The 15,814-nt window shown below is 37.3% G+C and overlaps 1 protein-coding gene across 1 annotated transcript in view; it reads right to left on the bottom strand.

The window, feature by feature from the left end:
* Positions 1–15,814, bottom strand: part of l(2)k05819 (transmembrane protein 94-like protein l(2)k05819) — a 740,582-nt gene that overhangs the window by 607,474 nt on the left and 117,294 nt on the right. The window contains exon 5 of the mRNA XM_090398052.1: positions 11,114–11,278. Within this exon, the coding sequence (XP_090254178.1) occupies positions 11,114–11,278 (165 nt within the window). The remainder of the gene's footprint in view (positions 1–11,113; positions 11,279–15,814) is intronic.

Here is a 15,814-nt window from a genome sequence, read left to right as displayed (position 1 = left end):
GGGTTCCACTGCAAAGGTGAAGAGCAGAGGTCAGCCATGTCTGACCTCCTCTGAGCATCAAAATGGGATTAGACAGAAAACCACTAACCAAACTTTTCTTGTTATACTTTTGTAGATCTTCGTCATGATCTCAGTAGAGCCTATGTTACATGAATTTAAGATATGCTGAAGGTACATGTACTGCATGTTGTCAAAAGCTATGTTTAAATCTTTTGACAGTAATGCAGAAGGGAGTTTTCACTGGTTAACTAGATGAATTATATCTCTGATGAAGAATAGATTAATATCAATTGTTCTTCCTGGAAAACCATAGCTTTGAATACTTTGGATCAATCCTTTTAGGTAATTTTTGATTCAAGAGATTATAATCTTCATTGGTTAGGGCTATGGATCTCCAGCTGATAATATATCACATCTTTTCCCTTTTGGGGGATAAGTACAGTTTAGCTTTCTACGAACATTTCTAGATGTCTCCATGTGTAAAAATTTTATTGAAGATCATGACTAGGACTGGGAGTAGAAACTTCCAGGAAACATGACAGACTTCTGTCCCCAGCGCATCAAATCCCAGAGCCTTTCCTGTGTGCATAAAAGGCCTTTAAGAGATCCGTTTGTGAGGTTCTTGATTATTATAGTCTTCCTTATTAAGAAGCGCATCCAGAAAGTATGGTCCAGTCAGAATTTACCACCAAATAACATATGGGAGAGGGGGTTGCACATGTGTGGTAGCACAGAGTGACTCATTAGCTAGCTGTTGACTATTTTACTTTTGTTCCATTATCGTCTGTTGCCTTATACTTATACAAATAATTTATAATGAGTCTGCTGTGATAAAAACTCCTGCCAGTTGTGAGGTTCATGGTGTGATACAATTTTTGTTGGTAGAAAACAATAGTGCTGCAGAAATGTGTGGTAGCACAGAGTGACTCATTAGCTAGCTGTTGACTATTTTACTTTTGTTCCATTATCATCTGTTGCCTTATACAAATAATTTATAATGAGTCTGTTGTGATAAATACTCCTGTCAGTTGTGAGGTTCATGGTGTGATACAGTTTTTGTTGGTAGAAAACAATAGTGCTGCAGAAATTCACCGACGACTGTGTAAAGTTTGCAGGCCTAACATATTAAGTGACAGTAAGGTCAGGCAATGGTACCATTTGTTTAAAGAAGGGTGCAACAATGCTCATGATGAAGTGCACTGTGGCCGGCCAAGTGTGGTGAAAAGAGTGAACAAGAAAATTAATTTGGTTCCTCACTGAAGAAAATCAAAGAGCAAGATCCTTTAAAAGTCCCAGAAGACAATGGCCATCTTTTTGACTGATGGTGCCTGTTTGAATTTTTTTGCTTACAAAGATGAATGGTGCCACTACATTGTTGTTTTGACTCAACGTTTATGTACAAAATTCACATTCATCAGGATAGGAGAAATAAGTTCATCTCCTTCATTTTCGAAATGCTCCAAAATTTTTTGAGTTGATTCTGCTAATTTCTATTTATGAGCATCAGTCAGCATTTTTGGGATCCATCTGGCACACATGCTTTCTGTCACAATTTCAGAAATGACCCAGCATAAAACTTCTGGGAATTCAAAACAAAGTTTGTTAATTGTGAAACGTTTCTCACAAATGTTCCTGTTCATTGTTTCCACCAAATCGTCTATCACCACACTCGGCCAGCCACTGCACATATCATGAACATTGTTGCATCCTTCTTTAAACAAACAATACCACTGCCTAACCTTACTGTCATGCAATATGTTAGGCCCGCAAATATTACACAGTCATCAGTGAATTTTTGCAGCACTATTGTTTTTCGCCAACAAAAACTGTATCACATCATGAACCTCAGAACTGGCAGGAGTTTTTATTACAGCAGCAGGCTCATTATAAAATATTCATATAAGGCAACAAAACAATAACAGAACAAAAGTAAAATAGTGACCAGATAGCTAATGAGTCACTATACTATCACGAATGCACACTCCCCCCATATATTATTTAGCAGTAAATTCTGAATGGACTTTACTTTCTGGATGCAACTTGTACTTTCTCTTCTTTAATTAATTTTCATCTGCCTGCAGTAGAGGTGATGTCTGCAGATCTCAGATGCAGTCTGATTTTGAAGTTGTTTTCTTCGACTTTCCTTTTTCTTTCCAGTAATATTTCTGTGGTGATCTCTCTCTCACAATGCCTCAGCAGTTTGCTCCCATAACTTTGTGCACTGATAAACCAGAATAGTTCCCTGTGTAGTTCATATAGGTGTGACCTTTATCTATAGGTTCCTTTTGGAATTGAATGAAACACTGCTTGATGATTATTTTACAAAAAAAAAACCACTTTTTTCAATTTTAGCTAGTGGAATTCCACTCTGCATATGTTTTCCAGTTGATCTTTGAAAAGCTCAGAAAAATTACCTGAAATCCTCCAGGGACCTGAGTCTCATCTATAATATCATCTCATCTATATATAGTACCATCTCATCTATAATATCATGACTGATTAGAACAAGTTTGTAGTGGGTGATATTGATCCCTTGTATTAAGTTGATATGTCACATGTATTTGACATCATCCTGTAAAATAATAGACTGGTCAAGGCATGTTTGAGCTATTGGTCTTAGCTAGGTAACTACTCTGTCACTATCATGTTGGAGGCTTAATGGATTTTTTACAACACTCAAAAAGAATTAAAATAGAATTTAATACTTCCTATATTTCGTCCTAGTCACTAGGACATCTACGGGGATTACAAAAACAATTAATGTAACATATGCACAAATAACAAACAATACTAAGCCCAACCACGTGGGTGACACTAAAGTCCTATCTAGGTAGAGCGCCCTCTAAGGGCAGTAGTAGGTGGCCTGGAATATAAGGTGGGAACTCTGGTGATGAGTGTTTCCCTAATCTTCGGAAGCTTAATGCAACCATATTTATTGAGGTTTGGTTGGTTTTTAAGAGCTGCTGCTTCTAAGAAAAGTCTCTCTTTCTTGATAAAAATATCATTTTTATCAAGAAAGTAAAAAATCCATTAAGTTTTTAGCAGCAGCAGCTCTCAAAAACCAACCAAACCTCAATAAATATGGTTGCATTAAGCTTCCAAAGATTTGGGAAACACTCATCACCAGAGTTCCCACCTTACATTCCAGGCCACCTACTACTGCCCTTAGAGGGCGCTCTACCTAGATAGGACTTTAGTGTCACCCACGTGGTTGGGCTTAGTATTGTTTGTTATTTGTGCATATGTTACATTAATTGTTTTTGTAATCCCCGTAGATGTCCTAGTGACTAGGATGAAATATAGGAAGTATTAAATTCTATTTTAATTCTTTTTGAGTGTTGTAAAAAATCCATTAAGCCTCCAACATGATGTCCTCACAGCACTTAAGCCTCTACACACGTACTCTGTCACTAGGATTGTACTTTCTCCATATATCCTAGATACATATTCCTGCAGCAAATTTTCAGCTCTGATGCTGTTGCTTCCTATATAAGAATTTCCTCTGAGACAAAAAAGTTTCCCCTTCCATCTCTAATTCAATGACAATGATACAGTCATCTACATATCACTGTGAAAAGTGCACAGAATTGGAGAACAAATTAGTATGGAAACAACTCATGCACTGTTCTATCTGAAGGACCAAATGGAAGTTAGCGGACATTTCTTCGGATAACTACAGGCATCTTGATAGCAAAAAAAATACATCTCTTGAATAAAGAGGAAGTTAATATTGAAGTAGCATTAACTTCCAAACTTAGTACTATTTTAAACTAGAGTTAAATCATCTGATCTTAAGAGTGACAGTATTAATTATAAATCTATGTTCTTACTGGCACTTTCTTGCATTTGTATTTATAATGATTATTTATAGATTATAAATACAAGGTTTCACTACAACATTTTAGTGGCAAAACTAGGAGGCTAATTTATTTACTGTAGTTATTTTATGACCATTAAAACAAGTTTTCTCTAGTTACACTTCATTGGTCGAAAGTCTCCTGTCAAACAGGAGTTACCATTATAATTAGCTTTGCTCTTTTCTCCAAATTTTCCTAAAATATTTCTGTATGTCTGATAATCATTTCCATCCACAAGGACCTACTTTTCCTTTTTCAATGTCAGCTTCCTTCTCTAATACCTTGAAAAATTCCTCTACTTCTTCCTCAGTAGAGGCTTTGTGTGGCTCATAGATACAACTAAATTTCACTGTCCAATTTCCCCATTCTGATATTTGTCTACATCATTCTACTTGATACTGCCTGCCATTCAAGATTATCCTCACATTTAGTGTTGAATACTATAGCTACTCCTTTTCTTGTGAAAAAGCTACTCCAACTGTGAAAAATAAACAGCTAACGGACTCCTACTTATCCTTTAATTTTGTTCCTGAGACATGCAGTGATGTGCTGGTTGTGTGATATATATGTATATATATAGGTCCATGCAGTTAGCCGAGTGGCTATATGCCTAGCAACCATATGCCTGGGAAAGGAGTGTCCTGGGTTTGATTCCCATCACTGATGTGAGGAGCTTAGGATCTTTCTCAGACATAGCCAAGTTAGCCAGTCTTGGGTGTGGACTGAAGGGTTTTCCTCCCTAGTTTATCTGGGGTTTTTCATCCCACAAGAAGGCAAACCAGCCCTGAGAACTCAACGCCTCTACAAACATAGGATACATCAGGAGGCATAGAGTTAACCACCTTATCCTTTAGTATGGTTGTGGTTAAATGAATAGAAACCTTCAATATATATATATATATATATATATATATATATATATATATATATATATATATATATATATATATATATATATATATATATATATATATATGTTACAAGCCGAAACTAGTCATGTTTTTATATTAAAACCTTTTTACTTAAATCTCGGTTCTAGTCATTCAATTCTTTATAAAAATATGTATGTTAACCGAGTTAATGATCATTCTTTCATATATAAATAAATATATATATATATATATATATATATATATATATATATATATATATATATAGAATGATCAAAATTAATGTATCCCTGCTTAAGGCCTTATGGAGTGACACCCAGTGATCTAAATGCTGTGAAATTTTGCAGAAATATGTTGTGCATTTTGCAGAAGCAATATTTGAGGGAAAAAGAAAAAGTAGTTCCAAAATTGAACACCAGGACTACTGAATATTGGACCGATATAGTAATTTTTCTATGTGTGTAAGAAGGAGAAAAGTGTCACAGGCATAAATAGCTCATTTTTATCCACTTCTATTATGCATTCATGGGTTGTACTGTTCAATGTGCTGCCTTTGCCAATATGCCACAAACTGCATCCTTTGCACAGTGTGTTCAATGGCAGAATGCAGGTTGGTACTGATGTTGCACACATGCTGCATTATGCTATCTTTCAGTGCTGGCAAGTTATTGGGATAATTCCCAATAAACCATGTCTGCGAGAAATCCCCAGAGCCAGAAGTCACAGGGGTTAGATCAGGTGAACGAAGTGGCCATGCAGTGAGAAATGAATTATTCTGGCTTCCATGAATTGTTCTCAAAGAACCTCCTGTATGGATCAACCAGTCTGTGAAGGAGGAGCCCCATCCTGCATGATAATGACTGAATCCATGCAGAGACGCTGCTGTAGCTGTGGCACAACAAAATTGGTTATCATTTCGTGATACATCTTGGCAGTAACTGTGCAGGTCACAGGATGAGAGTGGAAATGTTCTCAAAGAAGAAATGATAAACAAAGCTGTAAACCTATACCAGACATAACTTTGGGTGAATGCAAAGGAATTTGTTGAATTGCATGCAGGTTTTACACAGCCCACTCTAAGCAATTGTGGATATTCAAAGCTCCGTCCAGGTGAAAGTTAGCTTCATGTCTCCAAAAAATCATCCATGGCCACATAGCATCTAACTCCATTCAAGCAAGGAATGTTAAAGCAAATGCCATTTGACATTTAAAGTGTCAAGGTATCTTGAATGGTAGAAATGCTTAATTTTCGATAGAATTTTCCAGACAGTTGTGTAAGGTGCATCCATGTGTCTTGATAGAGCACATGCACTGCAGGAACCAACAATGTTATTCATGGCCTGCTTCACAACGGCAGTAGCAACTTCGTTCAATTATTGTGAACTGATCGGTTTGCGACCTCTGCCAGGTCTATTATTATTATTATTATTATTATTATTCAGGCCTCCATGGAGTCAAAAGACTCATCGTGGAGGCTTCAAAAGACACATCGTGTCCTTCCTAAGAACATAAAGTCTGTCAAGACTCATCGAGGGGGAGGTTCCCCCTAAGAAACACAAAATCTCTCATACCACTCCTTAAACTCATTGACCGTTCTCGCCCTCACCACTCTATCAGGCAATGCATTCCATGGCTCAACCACCCTCCATGCAAAGAAACCACTCCTCACCCTTTTGCTCACAGTTTCCTTTCGTAACTTCCAGGGATGGCCTCTTGTCATCACTCCTTCCCACTGTTCAACCAAGTGAAAGAACTCCCCAGTGTCAACCCTGTAACCACCTCTCAACAGTTTAAAAGTCTCAATCATATCACCTCTCCTTCTTCTATCTGCCAAACTCTGCAGTCCACATTCCCTCAGCTGATTCTCATAACTATCCTTGTACAGTCCTGAGACCATCTTTGTCATCCGTCTTTGTATCTTTTCCACAGTTAATTTATCCCCTTCAAATCCTGGTGACCAAATCTGAGAACAATAATCCAAGTGTGGTCTGATCAGAGACTTAAACAACGGAATGATAACCCTCTTATCTCTGCAGGTCAGTGTCCTTCTCATAATTGCAGCAATCCTCTGTGTTACCTTCACCACTTTTGCAATATGTCCCCTAAACTTCAGGTTTCTATCAATCATCAACCCCAGATCTCTTGTCTCCCCAACTTCCTCTAGTAAAACTCCTCCCATAGAGTATGCAGCATCCCATCGATGTTTCCCAAACCTCAAGACCTTACATTTTGCTGCATTAAACTGACACCCCCATTCATTTGCCCATCTATCTAGCTTATTCAAATCCTCTTGCAGGACTACCACATCTGCACTATTACTAATAATCCTTCCCAGCTTCGCATCATCTGCAAACAACTGAATATCCCCTTGCAATCCCTGGCAATGTCATTGATATAAAGGTTAAACAATATAGGTCCTAGTACTGAGCCCTGTGGGACCCCACTTGCAACCTTCTGTCTCCTTGAAACTGCCCCACCATACACAACTCTCTGATACCTATCAGACAGCCAATCCTGAATCCAGTTGACCAATGTGACATCCAGACCCATGTGTTGCAACTTAAATATCAGCTTATCATGTGGCACCCTGTCAAATGCTTTTGCTAAGTCTAAGAAAATTGCAGTATATGCCTTTCCCTCATCTAATGTTCTTGTAACTTTATTATAAAAGGCTAGCATATTGCTAAAACAAGAGCGCCCTTTCACAAATCCATGTTGACTCTCACAGATAACATATAACATTACTCTCATCTGCCCAGTGTTGTATACGGTCCCTCACTACTTTCTCCAAGATCTTAACAACTACTGATGACACACAGACTGGTCTATAATTAGACACTTCCAGTCTGTTACCACCCTTATGCAATGGCACTATCTTACCTTCCTTCCATTCCCTGGGCACCTTTGCCAAAGCCAGACTTTCATTGAAAAGCCAGGTTAAAGGCACTGTCAGTTCCCTAGCACATTCTCTCAAAACTCGTGGTGAAATACCATCCAGTCCAAAAGCTTTATCGACATCCAGAGTTCTCAGTATCTGAAACACACTCTCCTCCTGTACCTCTAAACCTTGAACCTGCCCTATCCCTCTAGCATTAAAACTGACTCCTTGGATGAAATACTCCAATAAAGTGGTCATTGAACAATTCCACTATGTCCTCTGCATCAGTCACTCTATTCCCAGTTTTATTCCACAATATCATTCTTCCACAGTCATTTCTCCTCCTACTGGCCACATAGCTAAAAAATTCCCTAGGATTTTCTTTGGATCTTAGGGCCAATCTCCTCTCATATTCCAGTTTCGCTTTCCTTACCACACTAGTCACTCTTCTGGCCTGTGTCTTATATTCTTCACGCATCCTCTCTTCACCTGTCTCCTTATATCTCTTCCATAGCCTCTTTTTCACATGCAATTCCTGTTTAATATTGTATGTCATCCACTTTACTCCAAATTGTGTCCTCTTCTTCACTCGTGGTATACAACTTACCATTGCTGCTAACAAATATTCTTTCACAATTTCCCACGCACTAATGATATCCCGGCCTTCCAATTCCTCCCTCCATGAAACTTCCCAAAGGTGACGTCTAAGACTATTATAATCACCTGCATTATAATTCCACATAAGTTCCCGTCTCTTTGATACTCCTGCATGTCTATTCATTTTCCAAGTCAAAACCATATGGTCACTCTCTCCAACTGGTGGGAGAGATGTCATCTCAGTTATTATCAACTCTTCTGATGCTATAACCAAATCTAAAACTCTTGACCCTCTTGTTCCCTCTGTTACATGTTGCCTAAGACATTTGTCCCTCAAGAATTCTAGAAATTCCATTCCACTATTGCTACATGCATCTTCCTCTCTCCAATTTATACTACTGTAGTTAAAATCTGCCATAACAATCATTCTTCTTGCACTTGCCAAACTTAGCTGTCTAAACATCTCCTGGTCCCCATCCTCCGTGCTCCTGGGTCTGTAGCAACACCCCACTAAATATCCTGTCTTGCCTACCTCTACCTCACACCATATGCTCTCAAAATCATTTGTCTCACTTCCTTCCAAAGCCTCCACTCTTAGAGGACATAGGTCATCACTTATCATAAGCAGTACCCCACCACCACGCTTTCCCCTCCTATCCTGACAAAAAATGCTATACCCAGCGACTTCTATTCCTGTTATTATATCCCCTTCTGTCAACCACGTCTCAGTGATCCCAATAATTTTTGGCCAGGCTGATGCTATCTGCGCCACCAATTCCTCTCCCTTATTCCGGATACTCCTGGCATTAGTATAAAGCATATAAATGCCATTGTTTCTATACCCAGCATTATCCCTTCTAGACTCCACTGGGCTCAGTGTTACCTGACATCGTCTCCCTTCTCTCAAGTATCCATTCCCACAAGAGGCCACCCCTGCTATCATCCTCCCTGGGACACACTGACCAGTTCAGAACAGCAATCTCTCCAGATGCCTACGTCCTTCCTCATTCAAATGTAAACGGTCTCTCGCATACAATTCCTCTCTTTCCTGAAACACACTCCAAGCATCCACATATACCAGTCCTCTCTTGTCACACATTCTTGCTATTATGCCATTCAATATCACCGCTCTTCTGCTCAGCTCATCATTATCATATCTAACTTACAATGATCCTGTTTCTTCAAAATGACTAATCATTCATCACAGAGCACACGGAGACTGCTTCAACATTTGTTCAGGTGATGAAATTCATGGAGTGCAGTAACAGCATTGCAATTGTTGTGGCAAGGTTAGTGCCATCACTGTGGACAGTATTAACAACTAGAATAAAGGGAAAAATCCTATGTCCATCTTTTTAAATCCTCCTAGCACCTGCCAAATTATGTGATATGCAAATTCCATGCATTTGGTGCTCACAATACTTCCTGGTGGTAAATTTTAGAACTTTTTTTTTAATCAGATATCACTTCAGAATGAAGTTTTGCAGAATTTGGATCACAAGGCCTTCATATATATAGATTTCTTCTTCTTCACAGATTTTAGGTCAGGTGGCCTGTTCCTGCTCCGTGCCATCGCTTTCTTGGTCTTTGAATTCTTTTTTCTATTTATTTTACATATGTATAGTATTTTTGGCAGCCAGCTATTGTCCATTTGATTTAGATGCTCTAGCCATTTTTTTTTATAATATACATATATATCAACAATGCTTTATGGTAGTTGGCTTAAGAGTGACTGCCATATGAGAAAGGGGGGAGAGAGGAGAAGGAAGATGATGAGCTATGGATATGAATATATACACAAAGAACTGAAAACTATAGTAGTCACTTAGATACGATGGTCAACTTGCATTATATAAAGCAGCTAATTAAACATTTAACTTTTTGTTTCTAATTATAAATTTAATTATAATTATAAGTTAATATTTGTTCAGTTATTTAACTGAACAAATATTAACTGATTCAATTATAATCAGTTAATGTCATTCCATTCTAAGGAAAATATTAATTCCTCTGTGCTTATAATTTTCTGAAATATTTCATGTGGCTCCTATTTTAGACAACAAACAAAAAATATCAAAGCTTTTATTCCAATGGAGCTGTCCCTATGTCCTAAAACAAGGTTAAAATTAATTTCTAAGGTAAAATTTTATATATTAAAAGAGTATCAAAAATACATACCTGGATACATGTTTTTTAAAGAAAGAGATTATATGGTATGTGATGCCAGACTTGATGTTAACACAGAAATATATATCCTGCCAAAATCAAACATGAATGGAACCAATAACAACGAAGATAATGAATCAAAGCAACTTTATTTTAAAGATAAGAATTAAAAAGTTTAAGAATGAAAAAAATTAAAGCACAACTGTTAATCCCTCAGAATTAATACTGTCCTTAGTATGAAAGCATTCCCCTTTTTCAACCTCCCCGACCGCCCCCCCCCCTCTTCATTTTTGGAAGTCAAATAGTATAAAGAATTTGAATTTTTGGGATGATATTGGAAGTTATACTTTTCTGAGAAAGTAGTGGACTTGATTCCCCCCCCCACACACACACACCAGCTTTTAACACATCTCCCTGCCTAATATGATTTTAAATGTCGTATTACGTACCTAAATAACTAGAACAGCAGTCCATCAAGGATTCGATTAGTTTGGCAATCGAATCACAGCTGAACATTTAGCAGAATTAGAATGACTTTCTGAAATATCTTAAAATCTGAAGTCAACTTTGAAAAACCCGAAAAAGTCATAAAATACATATTCCAATCAACAGTCCCACACCAGGAAATAAAATAAAAAGTAAGAAGCAAATACTGATAACAAATAAAAAAACAGTCTGTTATATAAAACACACAATAATTAATACTTATATCAATGGATACTTACAGTGATGCTACCCAATACTTGCAGCAAATTAGCTGAACGCCACAAATGACCTTTCCTTCCCATAAGAAGATCAAAAAGATAGTACTTGACCTCTTTACATGTTACTGCATGGTAAAGATTAGGTGGTGTTGATTCTTCAAGTTCATCAAAAAGTTCCATAGAATGCTAATAAAATATGAAGAAAGTTTCATTTTTAAATAAAAATGAGTATTTTTAACATAAAATAAAAAAATAATAAATAAAACCCACATGCAATAAGAAATTAATGTCATCCTTTTAAGTGAAATTTTATTTATAAAATCATTTTTTTTATAATTTTTATTAATAGATATGTTTTCTTGCATCAGTCATTCATTCTCTATTATGATAAGCCTCGAAGAACCATCTCTTTCAGTGTGCTGTTAAAAGGAAACACTTTACTATCCCTACCATCCTGATTTACACTAGTACTCACCTGAGAGCTAAATGGCTACAAGAATACTCTTGAATTCTGATTGATAAGTAATTTACTTTCATCATTATCATCATCAATTTCCTGATATGTACACCCAAGAGGTGTTTTATTATAATTAATAAGGGCTACTACATCAAGTCTTTACCTCATCGAGAGAGGTCCTAATCATGTCAAGCATTATCCAACATTTGCTCAGTACCTATCATACTTTGCTTTGAACTCATTCACAGTAATGGCATCCACAATAGACTCTGGCAACCTATTCAACTCATTCACCACTCTCCAAGCAAAAACCTAGTTCTAACACCCTTACTAACTGCACTCTTACTCAGTTTCCAAGGGTGGCCTCTAGTTCTCCCAACTCCACATCTGTTCTGAAAAATTTCCTCTGAATTGATCTTGCAAAACCCCTTCAGTAATTTGTAAGTCTTAATCATATTACTCCTTGTAGAAAGTTTTTTACCTTGGGTATAATATATGTTAAAGATACCAATCTATTTTAAACCTGGTTTTTACTCCATTTCCCAAGTAAGCAAACAGACAAATAAGTCAAGTTTGTGCCTGCACGTAAGGGTAAATATTGTGCCTGCACATAAGTAAATATTAAGAATAGTGATCAGAGCTCATTCCAACTTTACCACAAGTTGCCTAGACTTGTACTACTTTACGGGTCACTTAGACTTGCATTACGTGCAGGTGCAAACTTGACTTATATGTCTGTTTGCTTTTGGGAAATGGAGTAAAAACCAGGTTTAAAATAGCTTGGTATCTTTAACATATATTATACCCAAGGTAAAAAACTTTCTACATCTATCTCTCATCCTGAGAGTTTTATTTAATAAGGTCAAAGCACCTTTTGGTAACTTGTTTTGGTAAAATACTTATAAGCTCTGTATTACTTAACCTTGGTATTTCCTAGCCTGGCTCCCACTGATGAGACCTCAATAAAGGTCGAAACCGGTCTGGGTAGTGGCCCCTTGCCTTTAATGCACAGCATCATACATCTCCTCAAGGAGATGGGCTTTGCATTAAGGGTAAATATTAAGAATAGTGATCAGAACTCATTCCAACTTTACCACGAGTTGCCTAGACTTGTACTACTTTACGGGTCACTTAGACTTGCATTATGTGCAGGCGCAAACTTGACTTATTTGTCTGTTTGCTTACTTGGGAAATGTAGTAAAAACCAGGTTTAAAATAGCTTGGTATCTTCAACATATTACTCCTTGTCGCCTATCAACCAGTTTCTGTAACCTTTTCTCATACAGTTTATTCCATAGATCTGAAACTATGTTGGTCACTTGTCTCTTCCTCATTATCAACAACTCCTGATGACTAGATCTGCACACAGTAGTCAAGAGGTCTTATCAGTGTTCAATAAACAGGAATAATAACCTGCTTGTCTCTGCTCACAAAAGTATTCTAAATAATCTGATGAGTTGCTTTAGCCACTTTTGCTATGTGCCCTGTAAACTTTAACTCCCTATCTACTAACACCCCCAAATCTCTGGCTTCGACAATTTCCTGGAGTACAGTTCCACCAATGTGGTATACAGCTGGTAATCTTTTCACCTCAAAATGCACAATCTTATGCTATTTTGCCACATTAAACTGACATCCATTCTCCTTTCCTCAGACTGCCAGTCTATCCAGATCATTCTACAAAATTTTATCATCATCTGTATAAACTACTGTTCTACTAATGATGCAACTTTGTCACTAGCAAACAAGTAAACAGTTCCTCTCAGATCCTTTCCTATATCATTAATGTGCAAATTAAAAAGTGGGGGTCCAAGAACAGAGCCCTGTGGTACACCACCAGACAAAGGCCTCCTTCTGGGCTCTACTCTCTGATATCTCTCCATCCACCACCCTCTTATCCACCTCACCAACCCTATATCCATCCCCATGTGCTGCAGTTTACTAATTAGAATTCCATGTGATATCCTGTCAAAGGCTTCTGCAAAGTCCAGCAGTATTAATGTAAACCCATTGCCTTTATCCAACTCAGGAGTCACTGAATTATACAACATGAGCAAGCTACTGAGGCATGACCTACCCTTCACAAACCATGCTGTTCCCCATACAGTATCATATTTCCATCTATCCATTCCTGTATTTTGCTCTTGACAACAACTGATATGCTGTGTTAGCTTACTATGGGAGCAGCACTACATGATTGGTTTTACATTATTATTAATCTCCTATCCACAATTTATCTCCAAATCAGTCTATGTGTTAGAAGAGCTAATCTTAGGTGGTATGGTCACCTAAACAGAATGGGTGAGGAAAGATTAGCAAAACAAGTGTTCTCTGCCAGGTTGGCAGCAAAACGACCCAGAGGAAGACCAAGATATAGGTGGATTGATACGGTACAAAGTGCCTTAGACGATAGAAATATAAGATCTGATAATTTTGGAGTCTTGACAAGTAACAGACTGATTTGGAGGAAAATTGTAGATAGGAAGTTAGTAATGATATAATTTTTTCATGTAGTACTATCATATCCTGTACACCCCTTGTGGGTACATGGCAGGAATTTGATGATGATGATGATGATGGTAATTTGCAACTTTATTACTTCATGAGAAGAGCTTCCTTCAAACACAATGTGCTTAGTGCAGCCTTTTGCTTTTTATCTTGTTGAGTACTAACACCTGATTCCTTTGTGTGCAATTCGAAAATTTGAATTTTACCCACTTTCTACTCAATTTTCAATTATACAAATTGTCACAAGCTGATTAGTTTGAATTTGTGGTTCATAATTTTCAGAAATAGGGGTTCATTCTTAGGGTTTGGACATGTGTGTTTGTGTGTGTTGAATTGATTAGATTTTTTCCATGAGATAAGGATTTTTCCAATGTTTCTGCTAGGCAGTTCTTTCCTTTATTGCTTTTTTTAATATCATATCATTGGTCCAGAGATTAGAAAAATCATTGACACATTTTTCTAAGGCTGTTGTTTCTGATTTTACTATTTCTTATTAAGATTTCTTTATTCATGCATTTTATTAGTTTTTAAGTTTTTGGTTATGGCATTTCCATATTTCTTTGTGTTTTTTCCCTCTTTCGCTGTTTCTTTGATAATCTTCTTTTGACTTAGTTTTCCTGGAATTTAACTATATTTGATAGCTGTCTTTGTTTGATTTTTATTATATTTTCCATTTCTTTATTCCAGTTGCATACCTCTATCTTAATTTTGAGATTTGCTATAATAATGAAGTTGCACAGGGGTGCTTAAGGGTCAAAGCTGTATAAGTGAGAGGAGACCTCCACATAGCCTTTAAAGGAATGCAGAGAACCGACCAGGGCTTCTGACCTAATGTCCAATCCTCACCTTCTCGTGGTGCACCCTGTTGGGTATCTACTTGGATACTGAACGGACGAGGATGGGGTGTCAATTTGGGATTTAGCTGACCAAATTGTATTCCTGTTGGTTAAATCAAAATATAGAATGATGGTACAACATGACAAAATTTCACGTCGGCTGGGGCGTCGCCCGGTTAAACAAGGCCCTGTTGTTTTCGCCAGGGAACCAGGGCGAACAGCGAAAAGTCAGCTACTGGAACAAATCTGAAAATAAACCCCAACTCAACATTACCAGAGTTAAAGATCGGTACTATCAACGTAAGAAGCCTTAATGGCAAAGAAATGGAGCTAGCTGTGGAATTAGATAAGTACCATATCGACATTATCGGGGTGACTGAAACAAAAAAAGACCAAAACTGGTGAGATCTTTCTGAGCAATAAATACAAAATGTTATATTCAGGCAATGACAATCAAGGAAAAGAAGGAGTAGCCATAGTATTCAACACAAAATACGAGGCTAATCTTCTTGAATGGCAGTCAGTCTCAAGTAGAGTAATGTGAGCAAATATGAGAATGGGGAACTGGAAAATGAGACTTATTTGTGCTTATGGTCCCACAGAAGGTTCTACTAAGGTAGAAGTGGAGGAATTTTTTGAGGCTTTAGAAAAAGCAACTGACACAATGAAAAATGAAAAGTTGGTCCTTGTTGGGGATCTAAATAGCAGAGTAGGAAATGATTGTGAGACATACAAAAAGATTTTGGGAAAATTTGGAGAAAAGAGCAAAGCTAATAATAATGGCAAATATCTGTTGGATTTCTGCTCAGGACATGCACTGGTTATTACTAACACCATGTTCCAACATAAAAATGTGCACAAATTCACATGGAGAGAAGAGGCTAGGAATAAGAAAAGTCTCATTGACTATGTTATTGTTGA

This window comes from Typopeltis vanoorti, chromosome 9 (genome assembly GCF_054136105.1).
Source record: "Typopeltis vanoorti isolate ZY-2024b chromosome 9, IOZ_Tvanoo_1.0, whole genome shotgun sequence".
Classification (NCBI taxonomy): domain Eukaryota; kingdom Metazoa; phylum Arthropoda; class Arachnida; order Uropygi; family Thelyphonidae; genus Typopeltis; species Typopeltis vanoorti.
The sequence above is the reverse complement of the archived record's forward strand: the minus strand, read 5'-3'. Positions and strand labels throughout refer to the sequence as shown.